The sequence below is a fragment of the Pteropus medius genome, unplaced genomic scaffold (assembly GCF_902729225.1).
Source record: "Pteropus medius unplaced genomic scaffold, Ma_sr-lr_union100, whole genome shotgun sequence".
Classification (NCBI taxonomy): domain Eukaryota; kingdom Metazoa; phylum Chordata; class Mammalia; order Chiroptera; family Pteropodidae; genus Pteropus; species Pteropus medius.
The window spans coordinates 25,296,448-25,323,309 of record NW_024349802.1 but is presented as its reverse complement, the minus strand read 5'-3'; the positions used below and the strand labels follow the sequence as shown (position 1 = coordinate 25,323,309).

Genomic DNA, 26,862 nt, shown 5'->3' with positions numbered 1-26,862 from the left:
ATCTCTGTGTGTCTTCTATGATAGGCATTCAGTAGATATCCATACACACTAGCAGCTGTTAATCTGTGACTCACTCTTTAATCTATCCAATATGCCTTACAAGTGAACAACTCCCTTCTCACTCAAACATCATGGTATTTAACATCAAAAGTTCCCTATAAGTTCATTAACTCTATGAAAATCTATCAAAAATATGGCTAGATTATTGAGGTCATTTGAATAACTTTGAGTTTATTTTGGTTGTGTCTAAGGAGTAGGTCAGATTAAAAGCAAAGCCTCTTACTTGTTACTATAGTCCTTGCATCCATTTCTTTCGTCTTTAGGACACAAGAGTAGAAATAATATCACTGCTCAAATCACCCACATTCTTATGAAAGTGTGTTAAATGGTTAGGTCTTGGGACTTTGAACTAAATGTTATACACCCAAACAGCCTGTATTTAGTAGGCAATCAATAAATATTGGTAAAGGAATTAAACAGCAATATTTTTACATATTTGTGCAAAAATCAGTCACATGGGATGGTCACTTGATTAGTTTTCCCCATGAAAGCATTAAATCCAGTCTCTTTGATGAAAATGACTATTTCCTTCATATAAATGCACAAATTTCTTAAGCTCTTGTTGATTAAATGTTGAGAACAGAATTTTCTTTTACAGGCTTAAAGACTACTAAAAGTAATTTTGATATAATGGTTTTCTCATTATACACAACTGAAACATGAAGCCAATCTATATATCTGTTTAAATGATGACAAAGGTTTTAAAAAAGTTTCATGCATTAAGTTACCACGTTCCAATCTGTTTCAACTTTTCTGAATATGGATTCCATTTTCCACACACCATTTTCCCATCCAGAAATGATCTGATTATTATTTGAAACTCGAGCATAATGATCTTTCACAATATTATAACAAAGGTGAAGCTGTTTAGAAATCTTCTCATTTTCAGAAGGGATGAACATGGTTTCTTTTCTCTTAAAAAGAAAGGAGAATTAGTTTTTCAGCATAATGGAAGATATATACATACATATATATATGAACAGAGAGAAAAACTGCTATGTATAGTAGTAAAAGATTCCTTCGACTTAAAAATGAAAAAATTGGTGCCACTGAAAAATATTTTATAGGTTAAATATAATCAGTATAATGTTGATATAGCACCCACTACTAGACAGAAAATAAGAAATATAAACTATAGCTCTGACTTATATATTTGTGATTGTGTTCAACCTGAATTCATTTATTTTTTATTTCCACCACCATCATCTTCTAATTGGACCACAGTCATCTCCTAAAACTGACTCCCAGTTTTCACGTTCTACTTTTTCTATCCATGCTCCACATAGTATTGAAAGTGGTTTTTTAGAAATGCAAATTAGAATACGTCATTTTCTTGCTTGACTCACTCCATTGACTTTCCGCTGTACTTAAACTCTAAACCAAGGCTAAGAGTGCCCTGCATCACCTGTCCCCTGCCTATTTCTCCGAGCAGATATCGTGTTGCTCTTCCCTTTGTCTCTATACTCCCACCATGTTACTTTTCCTTTATTTCCTCAAAAAGGCTCAGCTCATTTCTGCCTCAGGGCCTTTACACATGCTGTTTCTGCCATCTATTCTGTCCTCTCTGTTTTCTATATACTTGATTCTTTCTCATCCTTCAGGCCTCAAACTAAAGCCATTCCATCAGAGTGTTCTCTGCTGATACCCTAAGCTAGGAAAGTGCCTGGGAGCTTGAAACAATCTTCCGTATGTGTGTAATTACTATAAAAACTTGTGTTTTATCTTAAAATACAAGCTTGTGTTTTATCTTAAAATAAAAGCTTATGTTTCACCTTAAAATAAAAGCTTGTGTTTTACCTTAAAATTCCAGGCACATTTTACATTCTAGCCCCAACTAAATCTATGTTTTGTTTTGTTTTTAATGTAAAAGAGTCCCCAGAAATCCTAAAATCACTAAGTAAATCTAAAGTTTGAGAAAGTTGATATATTTATCCTATGTCTTCATGTGCTACTGACACAATGGTCCCTTCTCCCTTAGACATTATCTCATCCATTTTGGGTGAGATAATTCTTTGTTGTTAAGGGGCTGCTCTGTGCATTGCAGGTTGTTTAGCAGCATCTCAGGCCTCTGCCCACTTGATACCAGTGGCATCCCTCCTCCCAGCTGTGGCAGCCAAAGTATCTCCAGACATCACCAAACGTCCACTGGAAGGCAAAATCACACACCTTTGAAGAACCACTGCTCTAGTATATGCTAACACGTTGTTACAGCATGTACTAACAAGATAGTAGGCAATGCTTTTTTTCAGTTAAGCACTGGGTAGCAGGTATTAAACAACATAAAAACTTCAAATGTACAAGAATCAACAATATAAAATAACTTAGAGACAGAGAATAATATTTTTATATGTGTGTATGCATATATCACTCTCAGAATTACAAAATAGTAACATTGAATGTATGAACAAGATAATTCCCTAGTAGAGCCTGTAAATATTACTGCCTTAAAGGTAAAAAAAGAAAAAGCAGTGTTTTATTTTCTGAAATTGGTATTATAGTTAGTATAGTATATTTTAAAACAAGTATGTAACAACAAAGATATTTCAAAGCCTAGACATAAACCAAATGGAAATAAAATTAAAAAATAGTATTATTTACAATTTTACAAAGGACAAAAGAAAAAGGAAAAACATTTGTTACTAAACATATCATGTATGCAACTGAAAAAACAATCTGGAGTCAAGAATAACGTCGATATTTTATAAAATCTTTTAAATCTCACATTAAGACAAAACTACTCTTTCTGTAAATATTACCAACGTTTTCTTCATTTTCAACTTCATTTCAAGGTATAGTTCCATAATTTTTTAGGACTGGTATTTTTCAATTTACTTTTAAAATAAACATCTCTCTCTTTTTTTTTAAATTAATAATGACTTTTTAACTTCACGACCTTAATATGGGTCTTTGGTAACTGAGGAATTTAAAAGATTTTCAAAAGGAAAATAATCTGAGCATATGACCTAATTCATATTTTTAAAGTTTAATCAACTTACATGCCACACAAGAGGAAGCACACCCATCCGTAAAAAGAAAAAGAAATGAAGACCTAAATAATATCGACGTTTTAAATTGAACACAGCTGTGAATTAAATTAGCTCTTTTAAATTGGCTTCATTTAGATTTATACTTGTAACTTGTATTGCATCAGCAGTGATTTGAATTATCTGTTGAATTTAGATTTTGTAGTTCTATGGCTGAACCAACATTTCCAACTGCCTGCTAAAGATGCCAGGATAATTAAAAAGCAAACAAAGTTTACTGGGGATAATTCACCCCTTTTGGAAATATTCTTTTACTGGAGAAATGAGTTGCAACAATGGCAAATTTAGAAAATGTAGATACAAAACTTTAATTTGTTTGAAACTGTTGCTATTAATATTCTGATGAGTTATTTTCCTTTCATTACATATCATCTTAAACTTTTATATAAAATATTTCCTAGTGAGTCAACTTTAAATTCATAAAGGGTGAGGGACAGTCTACTGTACTTTCTTAATGTCTATTACAGAGCTTTTCACCTAGCCAGCCTCTAATTATAGATATATTTCCATTGTTCATTATTTAATTTGGGAAGGTTAATCAAGAGATACCTTAAAATAAGTTTGACAATATAATAGTAATCACATCAGAAGCAATAATTTCTAGCCAATATCAGATGTTTGTCAATATATAATAAACAATCAGCTGCATTATCTAGATTCTATATTTTCCCACTGTACTTTAAATTTTTCATATGGAAAAAAGGTAAAACAAGGCTCTTTTAAATGTATTAAAATCTTACTCTGAAAGATTTGAACAAGTACTTCCCAAAAGAAGATATCCAAAATTTAAAGACTAGGCATTCAACTTTATCAGCTATCACCAAGGAGCAAATTAAAATCACAACATATTAATACTATATACCACCAGGACTGGTGAAATGAAAAACACAGACAATACCAACTATATGTAAAGATATGGAAGAATTTCACATACCACTAGTGAGAGTGTAAACTGGCACAAGCACTTTGGAAAACTATTTGGCAGTATCTACTAACATGGAACATACTCATACTCTATTACCTAGCAATCCCACACCTAGGTATATACCCAATTGAAATGTGTAAATATATTCACTGAAAATATGCATATGAATGTTCACAGAAGCACAACTTTTAATAGCCAAAACCTAGAAACAACCCAAATACCCATCAATAGTGGCATGGATAAATTATGTATAGTCATACAATAAAGTGTTATACAGCAATGAGAATAAACATACCATAAACATGTAGCAACAAGAGTTACACGTTTATGATCTGTTACATGCCTATGTCACCAATATTGAGAAAGAAACCATTCACAAAGTGTACATATATGTGATTCTATTTACATAAAGCACAATAACAGGCAAAACTAATGAGAAACCAAGATAATGGTTACTCTGGGGAAAAAGGCAGGAACTGAAAGGGTTCTAATGCGTGATTACATGGGTGCTCAATTTGTGAAAATCTGTTAAGCTATGCATATAATATGTGCATTTTCTGTATGTACTTCAGTAAAAGTTATATGGCACTCAAAACTAACCTAAGGTAAACAGAAAAATCCTGTTTTAAAATGTTTTGATAATCTTATATGTGATTAGACTATGTCAATCAATCATCTTCTTCAAATGTTTACATATTTTAGTAATTACTATAAAAAGTTAATTGAAAGGTCATAGCCAATGCATTTTTTAATCAGTAAAGAGCACAGTACAGGAAACAGGAAAGTGAGAAGATTATCATGTTTTAATGAATTAAATACCTCTAGACCCATTTCACCTCGGGCTACTCTCCAAGCCACTGACCCAGATATTCTTCCACCAAGTTCTCCAGGTTTAGGGGTTTTTGGAGATATAAATTCAACAAGCTCCACAATTATCCTCTGGAGAAGTTCTTTTCTTCTGTTTTCTGACAAAGACACTTGCCTCTGCAATTCATGTTTAAAAAAAGTCATTAAGATTAGAGGAATATAGAGGTCCATCTCTAAGTAAGAATATACTTAAAACATCCGTATTTTAAGGGAATCTTGAAAGAAGTAACCAACTTTATTTTCATACGTATAATTATTTGAAAAGAAAAACAACATTGCAAAATTCAAAATAATTTTTAAAAATTTATGTAAAGAAATCATTTTTACAGTCATAGCCAACTCTCCACAGCTTTTGCTGTGCTAGATTTAAAAGCTAGCAATTTCTGTTTTGGGGCATGATAAACTAGCTTATGTCAGACCAACTGTCCTGCTGAGAAAACGTAGAAAAGCTGGGGAAAACACACACAAAGACATAACATAAAAACACCTGTCTGAATGCAAGAGAAAGCATACCAGCATAGCCAGACTGAAGAAGCTAACATCCCAAGAGAAGAAATGAACTGAGGTGAACCAAACAATACTGCACCTCTTTTTTCCAGGCATTTGCCAATTATTAACTGATAGGAGGAGAAGCTGAGAAGCTAAGCACAAAATGGAGGATAAAGTGCTAAAAAACAAAGCAGAATTTTTAGCAAAAACACAGTGCTGGCAAGTAAACAGATTGACGTTTAGAGCCTTTCAAGGTGAGGAGCTCTAGTAAACACTCCAGTTTTCAGATTAGGTTCTCTGATGGGCTATACATTAAAAGTGAAATCCTAAATAGGCTGAAACCTCACCTTGAATCTCAATCACTGACTGGATTAAGGTGATCTGCAAACAACAAAAATTAGTTGTTTGTTTTTTAAGTTGTGAAAAACAAACAAACGAATGAGTATATAGTAAAAAAGGATGTAAAATAAAAATTGAATCTTCCCTCTCGGACCTCCAGGTCTTCTCGTGGAAGCAGTCGCTCTTACCAATTTTCTGTGCCTTGTTTCAGAAATTTCCATACTTGCACAAGTGTGTAGGTGTGTGTGTATAATTATATTCAAGACACAGTTTATTTTGATATGTAAGACAGAACACTTTTTATGTCGTTTTACATATATTGAAATTTTGTTTCACTGAACTTTAAGAAACATGCCCCTTTAATGTAAAAAAGCACAATTATTTAAAAAGAATCATCAAAATTTTCAACGAACAAAAAGACATTTAACATATTAAAATATTTTTGCTTGCAAAATAATGCTACTACTTTAAAAATGTCAATGGGTTAAAAATTGGCTCTTGAGTATATAAAAAAATTTCAAATGTCCTCACAAAAGTGACAAATGCCCATCACATACCTGCTTATTAAGTCCATTAATAGTTTCTCGGAGTACTTCTTCTTTAATCTCAGTTCTTCTGGAAATTACCTCCTCATGTTTACAAGAATATCTCCAAGTGACATCAACCACCTCAAATTACATAATACAAATATTTAACAAGATTATAACTATCAACTTTAATTTGCTAAATATCTAGAATGTAATTTTTTACATTTAATTTTATTATTAGTTTTAAGTAATATAGTACATTGGTTAGACATTTAAATAGTTTATAAAACGATCCCCCTAATTACTCTTAGAATGTTTAATTCTTAAATATAATTTTTAAAATGCTATTTCTGTTTAAAATTTTAAAAACCTGTGGGAAAAAAATCAAGAATATGTTTTTTGTTCATTTTCTTACAGGTACGCTCCAAGACAGACTGTGATAAGAGGAAATTTTCGGAATATTTAAGGTTTTAAAAACTTATTTATAAAGCTGATTTCATAAAATTCATATTATAAAACTGATTTTTGACAAAGGTACAATGAGAATTCAGTGGAGAAAAGATAATCTTTTCAACAAATGGTGCTAGAACAATTTGTTATCCATTCGCAAAATAATGAGTTTCAATCCACACCTTCAAGTATATTCAAAATTAGCTCGAAATAGATCACAGATCCAAGTGTAAAACTAGCAGTATGAAATTTCTCAAAGAAAACAAAAGAGAAATCATTGTGGCCTGGGCTAGGCAATAATTTCTTAGATATGTCAAAGAGCATAATCATAAAAGAACAAATTGATAAACGGGACTTCATCAATTTTTATTCGAAAGTCATTAAGAGAAAGAAAATTTGTATTCAGAACATGTAAAGAACTCCTAAGACTCCCCAAAACACATCCAAATTTTAAAAAAATGGACTAAGGGGACATGTGGATGGCAAATAAGCACATAAAAAGATGTTCAGTATTGTCATTAGAGAAAATACAAGTGAAAACTACAATGAGATACCATTAAACACCTATTAAAATGGCTAAAATTAAAAAGTGAGACCATACTAAATATTAGCAAAGATATGGTGAAACTGGGAACTCACACATACTGCTGGTGAAATGGCATAATCACTTTGGAAAACAGTTTAGCAGTTTCTTAAAAAGCTAAATAAACACCTATATGATCCAGTCATTCACTCCACTTCTAGGAATTTATCAAAGAGAAAAAAAAGCATATGCCCATGTAACGACTTGTGCCTGAATATTTATAACAGCTTTATTTGAAATAATAAAAAACTGGAAAGTATCCAAATGTCCATCAACAGGTGAATGGATAAACAAACCATGGTATATTCATACAATGGATTGCTACTCAGAAATAAAAATAAACAGCTGATACATGTAAACATATGGATGAATCTCAAAATGATCGAGTAAAAGAAACCAGACATCTCTACCCCCACCCCACCAAAAAGAGGATAGATACTCCTTGACTTGTGCTGGGGTTACATCCCAATAAAGCCATCATAAGTTGAAAATATCATTAAGTTGAAAATGCATTTAATACTAATACACTGTAGAGTATTGGTTATTTATCCTTGTGATCGAATGGTTTTCTGGGAGTTGCAGCTCGCTGCCACTGCCCAGGATCGCGAGAGAGTACTGTACTGCATATCACAAGCCCAGGAAAAGATCAAAAATCAAAATTCAAAGTGCAGTTTCTACTGAATGTGCATTGCTTTTGCATTACCGTGAAGTCAAAAAATCATTAAGTCAAGCCATTGCTGATAGTCATAAGTCGGACCATCTGTATATAATTGCATTTACATAAAACTCTAGAAATACAGATTAATCTAGTGACAGAAAGCAGATCCATGGTTACCTGGACAAGGGCAAGCAGCAGAGATAACAGGGAGATAAGTAAACTTCTAGGGAGAGCAGGTATGTTCACTACCTTGATTCTGTGAAGGTAATTTCATGCGTGTATATAAATGACAAAATTTATTAAATTGTACACTTTAAATATTCGATGCTTTTTATATGCTGATTATACCTTCAAAAGCTATCAAAAAATATTTCATTCTTAGAAAAAAATCTTTTTCTCTTATGCCCTACCTCATCTTTAGAAAACGCTATAACATAGGAAAGCTTCTTGCCCCACCCTACTTCATAAAGGAGTGGTTTGTCACAGACATCTTCACATGCATCACAGTGCAACCACCGCTGCTGAGAAGGAGAATAGACTTCTGTCCAGACATGGTCTACTCGAGAGACAAGAAAGCAGCAGGAAAAAAGGGGGAAAAAAAGTTAAAATCAGAATGACTTCTAATAATTATATACAAAACTCCTAAGAATCACATAATAAAGTTACTTGCAATATTATAAATTTCAGTTAATAAGACAGCATTTTGTGGCATACAAGACTCTAGAACACTTTTTCTCTGTCTCTTTGAAACCCTTGAAAATGTTTTTGGAATATCTTCTTCAATGTAGTCAGGTTCACGTTCAATTACAAATAATGTGAGCTGTAACTTTTAAAAAGGTGAACATGTTGAACAGCAGCATCAAAAACATGGGAAACACTCTGCTAATGTGAAGAAGTTAGTGCCACTTTTGAAAAGGCAGTCTGTTCCTCAACTTTTAAAACCGAGGAATAACAGGAGATCTAACAGAGGATGTCTGGTTATTGATGGTCTCTGTTCAATAATAAGAGAATAACTATTAAGTGAAAGTTTCCTTTTATTATTACAAAAACAAAAGAAACAGAAGTAAAACTCTAAGAGCAAGGAAAACAAACTTTTAACATGTAGATGGCGAGACATTTCTAAATAAGGACAATATAAATTTCACATGGCTTTTATTACTTTTTTTGTATATTAAGGCTTAAGATTACTAAATCTTTTATATTAATCCCTACAAAAATGAAGATTTCTATAGCACATTACACATGTTCTTATCCATATAGAAACAGCATCATTAAAAATGTCACAGTAAATTATTAATAAAACAATGTTTATAGTATGAAGTACTAGGCAAAATGCTAGATGCAATATAAAAATCTTGTGATCCCCACGAAAAACTGGTGAGGTTGGTATTATCATTTTACAAAAGGCAAATGGAAATTCAGATCGACAACACCAGAAAGTAACAGAAAATAGTGAGCCCAGACTGTAAACCTAAATCCTTAAGTCTGCATAGCCCCATTAACTCTGCTCATACTCTGCTTTGTACCTGTGTAATCCCAAACATAGCGAGCTTCAAACCCTAAGGCTCGGCAACAAAGTGTAAAACAATTGGCCCACTCGCCACACCGTCCACATCTTGTTTCTAGAAGTTTCTCAGGGTTATTATACCTGGTTTAAAATAACAACAAAAAAAGTTTTGATTATAATAAGAATCTTAACAAATTTATATTATTTCTGTGCTAAACAGTAAAATTTCTTAATTTCATATTTTAATAAGAGCCTAGAATATATGAGGCATCGTGCTACAATCTTTGGTAAAAAATGATTCAACAGTAGTACAGCCTTCAGAGAGTTTAGAGTCCTAAGAGAGAGAAGGAATTTACACAAATAACTTTACTACATGGAAGAATGTGATACAAACCGTTCATCAAGTCAGTGTTATGGGAGATTTAGTGTTACGGGAGAGTGGTTGGGGAGGAGGAGCTTGTACTTAGACTGGGCCTTGAAGGACAGACAGGATTTGCACTGGCAGAGATTCTCCAGGAAATCTGCTTTGAGCATTAGCGTTACTCTAACATGTGGTATAATTAGCTCATTGTATTTAAAAGGTAAACAACACTAACAGATTACTCACTAAAGTTCTTAAAGTGTAGCTGAACTCAATTTTACTTAAAATACTATTTTTTCCTTTAATGGCATTTTGATTGAAATTTTATTCTCCTGAAAAAGAATCCACTTAAAGGTGCTCGCTAATTTGGAAGTCTTTTTTGTTTTTTTGAAAAGATAGAGACATTTGTGATGTCTCCAGCTATAAAATGATCACAAAACACCAAATGTTGCATACTATGTTGAGAAGGACTTTGAACTGATAGAGATAAGCAGGAAAAGTGCCCCAGCTGAGCAGAGATGTCAGCCATGAGCTTACGAGGGAAGGAAATAGCTGCACGAATGAACTGGCTCTGCAATGACAAGTTTGTCTTAAGCAGATGCTCTTTTTTTTTTTTGTCCACTTATTCTTTCCTTTATTTTCCTTTCTCTTTGAATGAAACACAAACTATTTTATACACACACACACACAAGAGAAAGAGAGAGAAGGTAGAAATGAACACTTAGACTTAATTGAGCTTAAAAACATGCACATTAGAAATACTTTGAGACCTGATAGTATCCCAATTTCAGTCCTCTCTTGACTTCCCACCTCATACCTGGATAACCACTATTCTGAATTAGGGATTTATCAAGGCCTTGTTAGTTTACTGGATTTGTATAAAGCCCACTTTCCCAAGTTTTCTTTTTCATGTTTTTTAACTTGATAAAGAAATCATACAGAATGCATCTTTAATCATAAGTTTCTTCAATGTTACAAGAAAACACCAAATTGCTTACCAAAACTGTTGTACCAATTTGTAATCTACCAGTAGGGTTAGAAGCAGAATTTTCTTGTTGTTCTCTCTTTCTGTGTCTCTCAGAGCCTCACAAATACCTCATATCATCATATTTAAATTTTTTTTGCCAAATTAATAAAATATTTCATTGTAGTCTTAATATGCATTGCTCTGGTTACTAGTAATCTGATTGCTGAATATTTTTGTACGTTTTTCAAAAATTGTGATGCAATTCTGTCAAATGTCTATTTATTTCTTTTGTGCATTTTTCTATATAGTTGTTTATTTTCTTCCAGATTTTCAATAATTCTTTATATGTTCTGGATATAAATATATTGTGACAGACATAATTCTGTCAAAAGTCTGTTCAGTTCACGTCCCTTCCCATTTTTCTGTTTCCTTGTCATCTTATTGATTAAGAACAGTTATACGTGTTGAAATACCTTCTTCCAGATTGTGCATTTTTTCCCACTTCCTTTATAATATTTTTACTTTAAATCATAATTTAAATTTTGCCAATAATGGGTTATTGTTTCTGTATCTTTTTTAAAAAATTATTTTTACTTTAAATTACAGTTGATATTTGGTATAATTTTATATTAGTTTCAGGTATATAGCGTAGTAGTTATACATTTACATAATTTACGAAGTTAAGTGAAATTATAATTTAGCTAATTAAAGTACCTGAAGTTATAAATTTACATTAAGAAGTAAAACAGCAAAATTAGAGCATCCTATGCACCTCCATCTCCTGTATACTACTTGTGTCAAGGTGAATAACCAGCTTAGCCTCTAATTAATAGTGTTCATCATCCCAACTCTACGCAGAAAACAGCTAACAGTAAAACAAGCAAACGTTTAAAAAGAAAAAGAACAACACTTTGTATAAATATCTTTTTTTGCCTATAACCCTCCACACTGCATTATCAGTTTAGATCCAACCGCCTAGAAAGAATTTATGAGGAATTTAATTTGTATCTTTTATTTTCAAATCTTTGCAAAGTACCTGTGCAAATGTATGCTGAATATAAAAAGAACTTTAACAAATTTTAGATAATTATTGGATATTGGATTCTGTTTATCCTGTATTCTGTATATCATAGGGATGGTTCCTAGTGAGAACAGAACTGAGTCTCTAAACCTTCTAAATTAGGCATTTCAAAAATTTTTTATCTTTTTTTGCCTGATGATATAACCATATTTTACCAGTATTGCCATTTAAGAAAATCTGATAAGAGGCTTGTAAATTAAAAGATGGAAAAAAATTAACTGAGAAGTTCAAATTTCCTCAGTTTAAAATTTAGAGATATGAGGGTAGGTTAAATTGGGCAGAGTAGGCACCTAATTAAACTTCTGTAGTTAAACAAAATATATATATTTTTATCTTCCATATTACCATCTGATGATTTTAAGTTAAGCACTGTTTATTATCATAATTATCAGTATTACTGTTAGTATTTTTTATGTACTATCAAGTATTATTAAAGTTAAATTTCATGTGCTGAAAAAATACGAGATTTAGAGCATTAAATGTGCTAGGACTACACCTAATATATGTTTGAGAGCAAGCAAGACTTTGTAGGCAATATGATCTCTGCTGCCGGCATTCAACTGTGCCATTCTAAGGTAAAAACAGTTATAGACCATACATAAATGAATCGGCATGGATGTATCCCAATAAAACTGAATTTAGCCTGCCAGCAATAGCTTGCCGACTCCTGTCAAAGAGAAATATATTTCTAATAATTAAAATGAAGATAAAAAGTTCATTTAATAAAAATTCTCTTCTGCCCATTCCATTAAGAGTGTCCTCTCTGGCTTTATTTTCCAGTGGATACCCACCTTGGGAATCGATTGCTGAGCTGGCATACATCACAATAATGATCTTCTACACGGTTCGCACCCCACTTCAGCTCATCATCATTGGGAAATAATGGTTTACCTTTAGACCGAGTCTGACCACCACATTTGCTGCACAAAATGTCATTCACCCAATGAAAAAATTCTTCCTTAAACCAGTGTAAGAGCTCCAGCAAGAGAAAATCCTCTTCACTTACATTAGTACCTGAGAAGTTAAAATAGAACCAAGTAAGAGCTAAAGCTGACAGAAACTAAAAATATCCACATATTTTATTCTCAAATATGAGCTGAAATTTAGAAAAATGTAAGTTGATCTAAAAAGTCTGCATAAAAATTGATGTGAAAAAGAACTGTCAGTATACTGTGAACTAGGCTGAGATACACTAACATAATATACTGCATATTTAGAACAGTAAGATGTTTACCATTTTATATACCCTAACTGACACGCATTAAGATTGTAAGCTTAACACAATGTTTTCTCAGAGAACTATGGTCAGTTTGGAATTGATCCTGAAACACATGAGAGGTAAGAAAAAACAAAATTCCAGACATTTTAAAAATCATCCTATTAGCTTTTCTATCATTGCTTCACCTATACAATATAATCTATCCATGGATACTTACCACAAACATAAAAAAAAAAAAAAAAAACCATGTCTACACTGTAAATAATAACCGTAGTAAGGAAGCATGACATATATTATTTCCACTTTATCAAATAAAAAGGTCTCTCTTGACCATATACAAGACTGTAATATCTTTGGAATGAAGGAAAGCAGAGGGGAAAACTATTTAGGAGACCTACATAGGGGGCTCTCATCTCTCTATTTTATGTTTTATTATTAAAAAATGATATATGAAGGAAAAGATGGCATAATGTTAAAATCTAATAAAGTTTAATGCTAGTCATAGGTGTTTGATATACTATATTCTTGTATTTATGTTTGATGTTCCTCAAAATAAAAAAACTATAGGAAAAAAATACAGAGAATATGAAAAGGCCAGAAATACATTATTTTCATGGATAAGAAAACTCAATATTCTAAAGTTTTTAATTCTCTACATACTAATCTGTGGTTTAATGCAATCTCAATCAAAATTATAAAATAATTTTTCATACAATTTGACAGGCTAACTGAAAAATTCATGTGAAAGAAAAAAATGTGCAAAATAATCAACATAACTTTGATTAAGAACCATGAGATAATTCATCTACTACATATCAAATTACAAAATTCTAATAATTGAAACACTGTGATAATGGTGAAGAACAGACAAGTAGATCAATGAAACAAAAGAGTCCTTAAAGACAGATTTCTAAATGATACATGGTATTTTAGTTAATAAAGTTAGCCTTTCAAAGTAGTTCTAAGAAGACAGGCTTTTCAATGAATGATATTGGGACAAGTAGCTATCAAAATATCAGATCCCTACTGTACTTCATCCTTATCTATAAAAAATATAGAGAGAATACTATAAAAGTAATAGAACTTACATGAGAATATGTTTATGACTTTGGAGTAGAGAAGGCCTTCTTAAGTAAGACAAAATTCATAAAATAATGAAAAAATTAAATTTTCTTATATTAAAATTTATAACTTTGTATTTCAAAATATACTATAAGTGAAATTAAACAAGAACAGTAAGAGAAAAAAATGTAACATAGCTAACAAAGAAAAGATAAGTATCCAGACTATATAAAGCACTTCTACAAATCAGTAAGAATATTGACAAATCCATTAGAAAAATTCAAAAAGTCCATAAAAGAAATCCAATAATTTCATTAAGTGGAAACCAACACTCTCAGATACTTCTGGTATAAACTGGAAGGCAATTTGTTTGACAGGATCCATTACAGCATAAATGTACCAACACACCTGGGGCACTTTTATATGTATCTCAGGGAAATATTTGTGCATGTACACACCAGGAGGCAGACTTTACAAGAATCTTCACTGCAGCAATATTTAGAAAAGAGAAAAATGGTTAAAAAAAAATCTCAGTGTCCTTCAATAGGGAACTCTGCAAATAATAGTACATGCCTACTATAGAATACCACGGGGAGTTAAAAAGATTTCTAAGACATAATAGTAAATTAAAAACACCAAAGAGCTGAAGTTATACGAGATAAATTTTATGTAAACCCACATAATAAACAATTTTTACAGATAACTGTAAATGAGTATAAATACGCAGAAAAAGATATGAAAAGGAACATATCATGGATAATAGCTGTTACCTATGGAAGAGGAATAAGACTGATTGGCAGGAAGAGTTTAGTTTTCCAACAGGAAGTAATTCTGCATGTTAAATTTTAAATATACAGCACTGCCATCCTCCTTCTCCTCAGGGTCCCTACAGCAGCCACAGTGGTCTTTTAAAAATTTTAAGGTAGGTTATGTCACTCAAAACCCTCCAATGGGTTCTCGTCTCATTCAGAATACACTTCAAAGTCTATACTCTTGTTCTTTCAGTTGGTCCCCTGTGGTTCACCTGTGGAAAAATGCCCCCCAAAAGATATCTCTGTGCTAACTTCCAGAGCCTATGAACATTACCATAGATGGCCAAAAAAAAAAAAAAAAGTCTCCATATATAATGAAGTCAAGGATTTTGAGATGAGGAGATTATCCTGATATATCTGGGTGTGTCCTAAATGCTATCGATATGTCTCCTTATAAGAGGGAAGCAGAGGGAAATTTTACACACACAGAGAAGGCGATGTGAAGGCAAAGCAGAAAGAGATATGAAAATGCTCATCTTGAAAACTGAAGTGATGCAGCCACAAGTCAAAGATCCCAGGCAGCCACCAAAAGCTGAAAGAGGCAGGGAAGAGATTCTCCCGCAGAGCCTCTGGAGGGAGTGTGGCCCTGTTGACACCTTGATTTTGGCCCAGTGATACTGATTATGGACTTCTGTCTTCCAGAACAAATTTCTGTTGTGTGAAGTCACAAGGTTTGTTATAATTTATTACAGCAGCCTCCTTTACCTTTCTGACCTCTTTCTGTCTTGTTTATTCTGTTACAACCACGATGGCCTCCCTGCCATCCCATAAACATGCCAAGCTCACTCTCACTTCAAGGAGCCCTTGCAGCTGCCAGTGCCTCCTACGTGAAAGGAGAATCGCTGCTTTCCAGAGAAGCCCTTCCTAACAATTCTATGCCCAATAGCTTCCTTGCTAGTCACTCTCTATTCTGTTATCCTGAATTGTTTGTCTTCTTGGCCCTTAACACTGCCTGCCATAGTTGAGTGGTTGGATTTTTTTTTTTTTTTTTTTTTTGGCTGTCTCTCCCCAGGATAGCAGGGACTTTGTTCTGGTCACTGCTATATCCCCACACTTAGAGCTGTGCTTGTTATACATTAGGTGTTCAGTAACTATTTAAATGAATGATGGAAAGACTGAACAAACAAACAAATATTCTCATAACATTACTCAGAATCAACACTGTTCACCAAATAGTCATTACCAAGATGGGAAAAAGGACTGCTGAAGAACAAACCTGGAAGCATCATGCTCCTTGATTTTAAAGTATATTACAAAGCTATAGCAATCAGAACAGTATGGTATTGGCCTAAAAATAGACACATAAATCTATAAAACAGGATAGAGAGTCCAGAAATAAACCTGTGCATTTAAATCAATTAATTTACAACAAAAGAGAAAAGAATATAAAATGGGGGCTAGTCTCTTCAATAAATGGTGCTGGGAAGACTGGACAGCCATATGGAAAATAATAAAATTAGACTACTATCTTATAGTATACACAAAAACTAACCCAAAAAGAGTTGATTGTAACATCTGAAACCATAAAGCTCCAAGAAAACATAGGTAATAAATTCCTTGACATCCGTCTTGGCGATGATTTTTTGGAGCTGACTCCAAAAGCAAAAGCAACAAAAGCAAAAATAAACAAGCGAGACTACATCAAACCAAAAATCTTTTGTACAGCAAAGGAGACCATCAACAAAATGAAATGACAGCCTACCGAATGGAAGAAATATTTTGCAAATCATATACTTGATAAGGGGTTAATATCCAAAATACATAAAGAATTCACACAACTCAACGACTGCTATAATATGGTTAAAAAATAGCAGAGGATCTTAATAGACATTTCTCTAAAGAAAATATACAGATGGCCAAAAGGCTTATGAAAAGAAGCTCGACATCCCTCTTCATTAAGGAAATGCAAATCAAAACCACAATGAGTTATCACCTCACACCTGTCAGAATGGCTATTATCAAAATGACAAGGAATAACAAGTGTTAACAAAGATGTGAAGAAAAGGGAACCTTCATGCACTGTTGGAGGAAACGTTTATTAGGGTGCAGTCACTATGGAAACAGTTTGGAGGTGATTCAAAAAATTAAAAGGAGAACTACCATATATGATCCAGCAATTCCACTTCTGGATATTTATCCAAAGAAAATGAAAATACTAATTTAAAAAACATATGCACTCCTATGTTCACTGCTGCATTATTTACAATACCTCAGAGATGGAAAAAACTTAAGTGTCCACTGATGGAAAACTGGATAAAGGGGTGTGATACACACACATGTATACACACACAATGGAATGCTACTCAGCCATAAAAGGGTGGAAACCTGTCATCTATAACACCATGGATGGACCTTGAGGGTGTTATGCTAAGTGAAATAAGTCAAAATGAGAAAGACAAATATCGTATGATTTCACTTATATGTGGAATGTAAAAAAATAAAAACAAAACTCAGAGAACCGAGGGATGATTGCTAGAGGTGATGGGGGTTGTAGGGTAGGAGAAATGGGTGAAGGGCATCAAGATATACAAACTTCTAGCTATAAAAAATAAATTAGTCATAAGGATATAATGTACAGCATGGTGACTACAGTCAATAATATTGTATTGCATATTTGAAAGTAGCTAAGAAAGTAAAACATACGTTCTCATAAGACAAAATTTTCTTCTAATTTTATATGGTGATAGATGGTAACTAGACTTATTGTAATCATTTTGCAGTATATACAAATATCAAATCATTATGTTATAGTCTGAAACTAATGTTATATGTCAATTATACCCTCAATTAAAAAAAAAAAAAAGAAGTAGGACTATTAAATAGAGTGAGGCCCACCTAAGGGTCAGTGTTCCTTGGTTAAGCAATATCTTTAATTATGGCTCAGAGAAATGAAAGTGAAACCCTATCTGTACAGGATAAGAGTTCAGAAAGCTTGGAGATATAGAGCTTAAAGGAAAGTAAGACTTGAGATGCTAAATTCTGTGAACATAATACTTAATACATGGAGAGTGTTTTTTTAAATTATAATCAAGACTTCAAATTAATAAATTTAGCATCTTCGAAAATACCATATAATGATTCTGGTGAGTTTTCAGAGACAAAAATGAAATGAACAAGTTTAGGCTTTAATTCCATCCTACGAAAACCACAGACATCAGAGTATAAAAGTGAGGGAATTAGAAGAAACCGGTAAAAACATCAGCAGAAGTAGCTTCATCCTTGACATCCTTTAAGACACAATATTGCCTCCCATGTCTTCACATTCAATTTAGTAGACCAACATGTATTTTGTTACCACTTTTCCAAAATGACAGGGTTTTTTTTTTCAAAAGGAGTTTCACCTGTATTTTGAACATTCAGTCATGACAAACAGTCAAGAAAAGTATTTTCATTTTCTCAGGCTTCCAAGCCAGAGCTATCAAATTATGCTTCTCTGAGCCATAACTATCTCCAAACATAGGACAGGGCTCCAAGGTCTCTAATTCTGCTTCAAACCAGAACACTTTTCCTAGTTCGGAAACCCAGAATAAGGTTTTTTTCTGGGGAGGACAAAATATCACATGAATGAAAGAAAATCACTGACCTAGGCAAAGGAAGCTTTGTTAGCATCTCAGTGCCAACTAGTCACTGGGGCAGAGACTGCTGGTTGCCACACCATAGCCAATGGCCACTTCTTTATTTACAGAATTCCAATTTATTTGAGATGGCAATGCATCAGCTTAAAGACTACAGGTCCCAGCTGCCCTTGCAGTTAAGTGAGGTCAAATGACTAAGCTTGTGTGAGACGCTAAGGAGGCCGCTTCGGAAAGAGAACAGGCTCGGTTAAGGATATAACCTTTTTGCTTCTTATCCTCTTCTTCCAGATGCCTGGCCTGCAGAGGTAACGGCCAGAGCTCTAGCAGCCACCTTGGACTATGAGGTAACCTGGAGGATGGAAAACATGTATGCCAGAGCCAAAAGAAGGCACCTAGGTCTCTAATAATGCCAGACATCATATGAAGGACTACAGTACTATAAAGTGGAGGGGGCCATTGTGATCACATATTAATAAGCATTCTTATTTTCCACGGGAAAAAAACTGTTAACCCAAGAAGATGAACTATTTCAAGGTCTCACAACAAATCTGTGGCTGAGCTAAGTCTAAGGCTCAGTCCCATCATCAAATACAAGGAAATAACATTGTATAATATCACAATAAAGACAAAACCACCAAAACCCAAGCAGTGACAAAATATCTAAGTGATAAATATTAAAAAAAAACTTAAATCATTTCTTCAATTAAAAAAATTTAATTTTTAAAAAGTAAGTTAAAAAAGGAAAAGAGACACATAGTTAATCCATCAGAGGGACTTCCAGCTTTAGCTCTGACATGTAAAGAGCTTAGAAGTTGTCATTCCTATCTTTCCAACCAAAAAAAAGCTGAACAAACTAAAAATCACTGACTTTCCTTGGACCCATTAGAGAACTGAGTTCACAGTGTAAACTGTCACCCCCAAATTTAGGGAGACAGATCAAGATACTCTACAAGGAGCATAAGTCACTGGAGCCATAAACTGGCAGAAATACTTAAATGGTAATTTTGACAAATTGCTGGAGGCTGAATATGGGCTAGTTTGAGATTGAGAAATGCAATCCTGGGGGGGTGTGGGGGGCATGGAGAGAAGAGTCCCTCATCCTTTTGTGGGTTTTCCCTGCAGGTATCCCACCAGATTCTCATTGTGAAGAACCAAAAAGATCCCTCTGTGGCTTTAGTAAGGAAAAGGAAAGAGTAGAATTACCAAGAAAACCCAGTCCTCTTAATTCCACTCTCTAGGGAGGAAGATTTTACCAGAGGCTTATCTGAAGTGGAGAAAGGGTGTTTCCCTGACTCCAGCCCACTCTAGCCTTCCTACCTCACCTGTGGGGAACCAAAGTTAATAAGGACTTGTGAAATTCATAGGCCTGAGGATACAGTCCCTCTAAACACTGAGATTTAATTATACCATTATAGAATACTTCCCTTCCCCCATGCCCTACCTACCACCACACCAACAGGGCTACAGTACAACGACTACAACGAAAAGATCTGCAGGATGCAGACTCTAAGGAGGAGTGTTTGGGGAAGCCCAAAGAGAACAGGGGAGACAACAAAAACATCAGAGGAAACTGAAGCCTGTGACACCTACAGCAAACATTAAACACAGCGCAACTCATAGTTAAGTGAACATAACCTTACACAGAAGGCCTGTTTACATCAATTCCTATTACCCAATACATCATGTCCAGCTTTTAACAAAAAATTACAAGATATGCTGAAAGACAAGAAAAAACAGTCTGACGAGGTTAAACAAGCATCAGAACCACTGATATGGCACAGATTATGGAATTAAAGGAAACAAAATAAGTCTGATTAATATGTTAGGGGCTATAATGAAAAAGACCATATATGAGAACAGATAGAGAATGTAAGCAGAGAAATGGAAACTCTAAAAAATATCTAAAGGATATGCTAGAAATAAAAAATATTGTAACAGTAATGAAGAATGCCTTTTGTGGGCTCATCAGTAGGCTGACACAGCCAAAGAAAGAATCAATAAATTTGAAGACAGGGAAACAGAAACTTTCCAAACTGAAAATCAAAGAGGAAAACAGAATGAGAGTAAAAGGAGACAGAACCTCCAGAATATCTAACACCTGTGGGAAATTGAGTTGTAGAGATAAATAAAGGTAAAACAGAATAACTTCACTTTGGAATATCAGAAGGAAAAGGAAGAGAGAAAGGAGAAGAGGAAATATTTGAAGTAATAATGGCCAAGAATTTTATAAAATTAATAACACCAAACCGCAGATCCGGGAAGCTCATAAAACACAAAATGAGAAAAATTACGCCTAGGCATATTATATTCAAACTGCAGAAAGACAAAGAGAAAATCTTGAATGAAGCTGGGGACAGGGGGTGAGTGTGGGTGAAACCTTATTTATGGAGAAATAAGGATAAGAATTACGGCAGACTTTCTGGTCATAAACAATGCAGGCAAAGAGAGAGTGGAGTAAACTATTTACACTGTCTGGCTGAAAAAAAAAAAAAAACCAACCCCACACCAACCTAGAATTCTATATCCCGGTGCTATTATCCTTCAAAAGCAAAGAAAAACAAAGAGAATTCATTTCTAGCAGACCTACCCTGCAAAATTTTAAAAGGAATTCTTCAGGAAGAAGGAAATTATATAGGTCAGAAACTTGGATCTACATAAAGAAAGAGTGTTAGAGAAGTAAGTGAAGATAAAATACGATCTTTTATTTTTCTTATTTTTGATATAAAAAGTTACTGTATAAATAATAACAATGGCAATATACAGATGCTCCTTGACTAACGAAGGGGTTACATCACAAAAAATGCATCTTAAGTTGAATATATTCGAAGTTGAAAATGCATTTAATATACCTAACCCACTGAACAAGATCACTTAGCCTAGCCTACCTTAAACATGCTCAGAACACTAACATTAGCCTACAGTTGGGCAAAACCATCTCGTTGCTGTTGTCGGGCATCACGAGAGCACGTTATACTATGTACCGCTAGATTGGGAAAATATCAAAAATTCAAAATTTGGAGCATGGTTTCTATTGAATGTACGTTGCTTTTGCACCATCGTACGTTGCTTTTGCACCATCATAAAGTCGAAAACTCATAAGGTGAACTGTTGTTAAATTGTGGACCATCTACATTGAGTGATTATAGTATATGGATAAGTGAAATAAAGTAGCAATGTCATAAGGAATGAGAGGCAAGAACTGAGACAATTCTACTAAAAGGTATCTCCACTATACATGAAGCAGTATGGTGTTTTTGAAGGTGGACTGAGATTAGTTAAAAGGGTTTGCTGCAAACTAGGGAAACCACTCCCAAAATATTAAACAATCCCCTAGAACAGGGGTCCTCAAACCCCAGGCCGCAAACCAGTACCAGTCTGAGATATGTTAGGAACCAGGCCACATAGCAGAAGGTGAGCGGCAGGCGAGCATCTGAAGCTTCATCTGTATTTGCAGCCACTCCCCTACACTAGCATCACCACCACAGCTCCACCTCAGGTCATCAGGTATTAGATTCTCATAGGAGCACCGGTCCCTGGTGCCAAAAAGTTTGGGGACCGCTGCCCTAGAAAATACAGTATTAAGAAATGACTTAACAGATTTTTTTAAAAATTACATAAAAACTCAAAGTAAAAATTCTAAAGTTGGAATAATTTAACAACTAAAATCCTCAGACAATTAATCATAACAACAACATAAATATCGGTAGATGAATGTGGTAGGCATTGTTCTGAGCTGTGTCCATTGTACTATCTCATTTCTTAAAATTACCATTCCTATTTTCAAATGAAAAAACTGAGGCATAGAGATTAAAGTACTTGTTTAGTGACACAGTAAGAGGCAGAGTTGAATTTATACTCAGGCGGCTGGCTTCAAAATCCACATTCTTAATTAGTAAATGTGTATTAACCAAAGTGAGTTAATGGTCTACTCATAAATTAATTTTGAATATGGTTTGTCAGATTCACATTAAAAGTCACTAATAATGCCATCAGATAGTCCACTGACTCAAGTTATACTATACCTAAAAAATTCATATAATGATTATAATTAACCTGCAAATACATATTCAGGTAAAAGAAGTTTTATAAGAAAATAGTAACAGATGTGCCCATTTAATTATACACAATAAAACTGTACTGTTATTGTACTCCTTAAAAAACCAAATAGATATTGGTTAGATATTTATAACACATACAGCAAAGGAACCATTTAGTGTTTCTGTTTACTTAGCAATGATGCATATTTAGCAGGGAATGGTTAAGTCACTACCTTTATCCAATGTTCTAGCTCTAGATAACTTTTCTTGTGATCTCCTTTTTAGTTTCTGAACTGGAATACAAGCCAGTGCTTTCTCCTGGAGAGCAAGGTTCTCATAGACCAGCACATGCTGAATGTTGGACTGAAGAACTTTCAGAATGACTGAATTGGCAGTAACCTAATAGAAAAAAAAATTGTAATTAGTTTTTCTTCATATGCTACAAAAATAATATAATAAAAAACACCGGTTATATGATTTCATAATGAATGTATGAATTTACTGAAATTATATTAAAAACATTTACAAAATCAGTAGTAGGAGACTGCCATATCTGTATGACAGTCTAAGATGTATCTATTTATTCCTCTGAGTATATTATATTACTGAGATTATATTTAAACAGAGGTTTGCTGAATTCTTGACCGCAAGCTTGGATCAAAACACTGCTCTGAGCAATGCATCTGACAGCTATTTCTACTTCAAATCTCTATAAATGATTTTAAAAAAAACTCTATACAGCATTAGCAAAAATGAAGAACTCTTAAAGAGGAAAGGCAGATACAAATGGATTAAAGGAAGAAACCACAGCAATATGCCCTCCAGAGAGTGCTTATGAAAACTAAAAAAAGTTCTCAAAATTATCCCAAAAGGCAGAGGAGCCACAGGGTCCACAGAGCAGGAAGGGGCCTCAGAACAAGTATTAAAGAGACTGGATGGGCACTGCAGAAGGAACAGCTAGATATTTTGCTCCCCCGCCCCATCACTCCTTGTCAACAAAGAATGTGTATCTGAGGAGTGAGGGAAGATGCTTAGATTCCTAAAAGGAGTTCCCAGGCTCAGAACAGTTCTGGCAGAGCCCACCCTAAACAAAACAAAAATAGAAAAAATAAGAATTTGGAAAAAAAAAACAAAAACAGGCAAGCAAAGACATGTACAATACTACAAAATGTGAGAAATAAGTTCAAATGTGTTAGAAATTACAGTAAAAATGAATGGGTTAAATGTGTATTAAAAGGTAGAGATAGATTAATTATAAAAGATAAAAACCATTACCAAATACTTTAATGTCAGGTACTATATTAAGCCCTGGGGAAGGGTGCTCAAGACAGACATGATCACTTTATGGTCTAAACGAGGAAAGGCACTGAACAAAAAATGACAGAACCACCACATTAAGTCAAATACTTGACTTTGTATAAATGTATGTGAGTGTGTATGTGTTACAAACTGGAAAAATAATGGACACCAAAATAGACAAAGACATCCTTACAGAGTAAGCAGTCTATGGATACAAAAACAATACTGATACAAAAATGTTCATTTACTCAAATATTTAAAGAGCTTTATTATTTGCTAGGTACTAGGGATATAATGGTACAACTTATTCATAGGTATTACATGAATTATAAGAATTATAAAGCAAATATAGAGGATAGTGAGACTGCACAATAGGGTTCTGAACCTAGAAGTACCTGAATAAATGATATTTATGGTAAAATATTAAGGATGATAAGCAGCTAGTAAACAAGGAAGGGAAAAGACCATTCCTGTCATACAGAACAGCATGTAGGCAAGTCGAGGAGCGTGTATATAGGGGATACGCTCAGTATATTAATGCTGAGAAGGATCAAAGAGATCAGAGCATAGAGAACTAAGGGGAAAATGGTGAAGAGACAAGGCTAAGAATGAAGTTTGGTTGGTAAACAGCTAGATCTTTCCTATCTCTTTCCATTATAACAGGAAGCTATTCAAGAGACTTAAGCAAGAAAGTGAAATGATCAGATTTGTGTTTTCAGAATATCAATCTCACTGGAGTAGTGTGAAGAAAGCAGGTATGACAAGACCTAATGGGGGATGACTGAGAGCTGGTAGCTTGAGCTAGGGTGGTTACAGTAGTGGTAGAAAAGTGAACAAAATAAGAAGAACAAGAAGTAGAATTAACATGTTTTGGGGACTGCACTGTGGAATCAGGGAGCAGTTAGAAAAGTAGGAAAACATACGAATGATCCATAGATTTTTGATAGGAACAACTGGATTAATAGTTGAACCACTTACAGTAGGAAAAAAACCAAAATGATCAAGTAAGCTAAAAACTATATGTGGTCAAATAACAATGAACTGAAAAAAAGTCCATTAAATTCAGCAGTGTGAAGATTGTTGATGATCTTAGTAAGAAGCTTTGTAGTAGTGCTAATAAGAAAAGCAAGGTGTAAGAGCCTTAGTTGTGTAAGTGGTACCCCAAAGTGGGCTAAATGCACCAAAGGAGCTGTACAAAACAGTACATTGGAAGGTGGACAGGAAATAACAGAACTTCTACTTATGTTATTTTTTGTCCAAAAAGTGAAACAATTAAGTTATAATAATATTTAATATTTGGGTTAAGAGGGGCTCCATCTCAGGCTGGAGCAGCTTTCCTGAGGGAAGACAGTGACATACTCACTCTTCCTTCTACTCTCATGTTACAAAGTTTTGCAGTTTAAATGTGCCTAGTTAAGGGTCCGGTCAAGATGACAAAGTAGGTAAACACTGTGCTTGCCTCCCCCCATGAGTACATTAAAATTACAACTAAATTATAGAACAATCAACCTGGAGAACTATCTGAAGACTTGCTGAACAGAGGACCTATAACTAAGGATATAAAGAAGCCATGTCAAGACTGTTGAAGGAAAAAAAATGTGCCTGGTAAAATAGATTTACCGGTTGGTTACATTATGTAGTTTTAACTAAATTAACCCTCAACCTGACTTAAAAAAAGATTACAAAGACCTTTAGGCATTGAGGCTAATACTAATGATGCAAGTATATGTAATGAGAAGAAAACAGCAGGGCTGACATATCTTTTACTGTTTTACTATTAGCCCTTCAACAGCTACATTTTAATGCAAAAAAAAAAAAAAAAATCACAATCTACTGAGATCTGACAAAGTTAGCCCCCCAAATTCTAAATTATCAAGACAATTTAGAATATAGTCATATCTACATTCATTAAATGATACACTGTTAATACATTTTTAAAAAATGAAAACATTCACTTTAGCTCCTCTTTACACTGTATAATGTACATAAGTATATCAGCATAACAATATATATATGCAATTTATAAACAAATATAGATTGAGAGGATATGCTTGAAAACACTTTACTGATAGTGCACACACTTAAAGTATGGAGACTCTCTAGACAAGTATAAGAGAAGTAAAGACGCAGTGATAGTATAGGGGACTCTTCCTACAACTAGCTGTAAAGAGGAAGTAATAAATACAGGACATGCAGGATCTAGGGATATTCCTATCCTGGCTTGTTTCTATAATAAGCGAAATTATAGAAAAGGTTCTTAAACATTAATATGCGTATGAAAAATGCAGTTTCTCAAGTTCTCCTTTCCTTTTCTGATTCAGTTTGTCTGGGGTATGTCCAGGAATCTGCATGTCTGAGTTATTCAACTTTAGATGAAAACTGGCCTTAAAGTCATTGAAAAGAATCCCCAAGAAAAGAGGAGGTTGAAGACTTGGGCATAGTCCATTTGAGATTCCACAGTGACCAGAGAGAAAGGAATACAGGCACAGAAGAGAGACTGGCCCATAGTTAGAGGAGACACATTTCCTCCATTAACATAAGGCGCTTGAGTGGATCAATGACTATGGGAACATGATGAAGACTTGGTGATAAACTCAGGGTATTCACAACAGTGAGGAATATGCTCCTTTACCAGAATTGATACAGAAACATTAAAAAATGTCTCCATTTTTATTTGAAAGAATTCTTATAAAAATCAGGCAATTACAGTGTTATCTTTTTTTTTTCTTAAATGCAGATTTTCATTCACCGAGAGGGTAAGAACTCATCCAGAGAATTTTGATTTTCAATTTACTACTTTTCTATCTGGAAATTACCTCAAGCATTGTGGTTTTTAATGGCACTCAAACAATCTCTAACAATAAAATTTATTTTCTTGCCTAATTCTTTACATATTCATTGGCACAACTCCAAAAAAACTAAGCCATAAAAATAGAAGTTTGCTGATTGCATGGCGATTATAGCAGCTGAGTAACCATGTACGTAAGGCAGCAGTTAATT

At 33.9% G+C, this 26,862-nt stretch overlaps 1 protein-coding gene across 4 annotated transcripts in view; it reads right to left on the bottom strand.

Moving 5' to 3' along the window:
* NGLY1 (N-glycanase 1) overlaps positions 1-26,862 on the bottom strand; it is a 50,956-nt gene that overhangs the window by 7,000 nt on the left and 17,094 nt on the right. For 3 of the 4 annotated variants that reach the window (XM_039836732.1, XM_039836733.1, XM_039836730.1), the window contains 7 exons: positions 22,797-22,962; positions 12,650-12,872; positions 9,469-9,590; positions 8,353-8,498; positions 6,282-6,392; positions 4,849-5,013; positions 789-974 (listed from right to left, as the gene is read on the bottom strand). In XM_039836732.1, coding sequence (XP_039692666.1) covers positions 789-974; positions 4,849-5,013; positions 6,282-6,392; positions 8,353-8,498; positions 9,469-9,590; positions 12,650-12,872; positions 22,797-22,962 — 1,119 coding nt within the window. The remainder of the gene's footprint in view (positions 1-788; positions 975-4,848; positions 5,014-6,281; positions 6,393-8,352; positions 8,499-9,468; positions 9,591-12,649; positions 12,873-22,796; positions 22,963-26,862) is intronic. The other variant, XM_039836731.1, reaches the window with a different exon arrangement.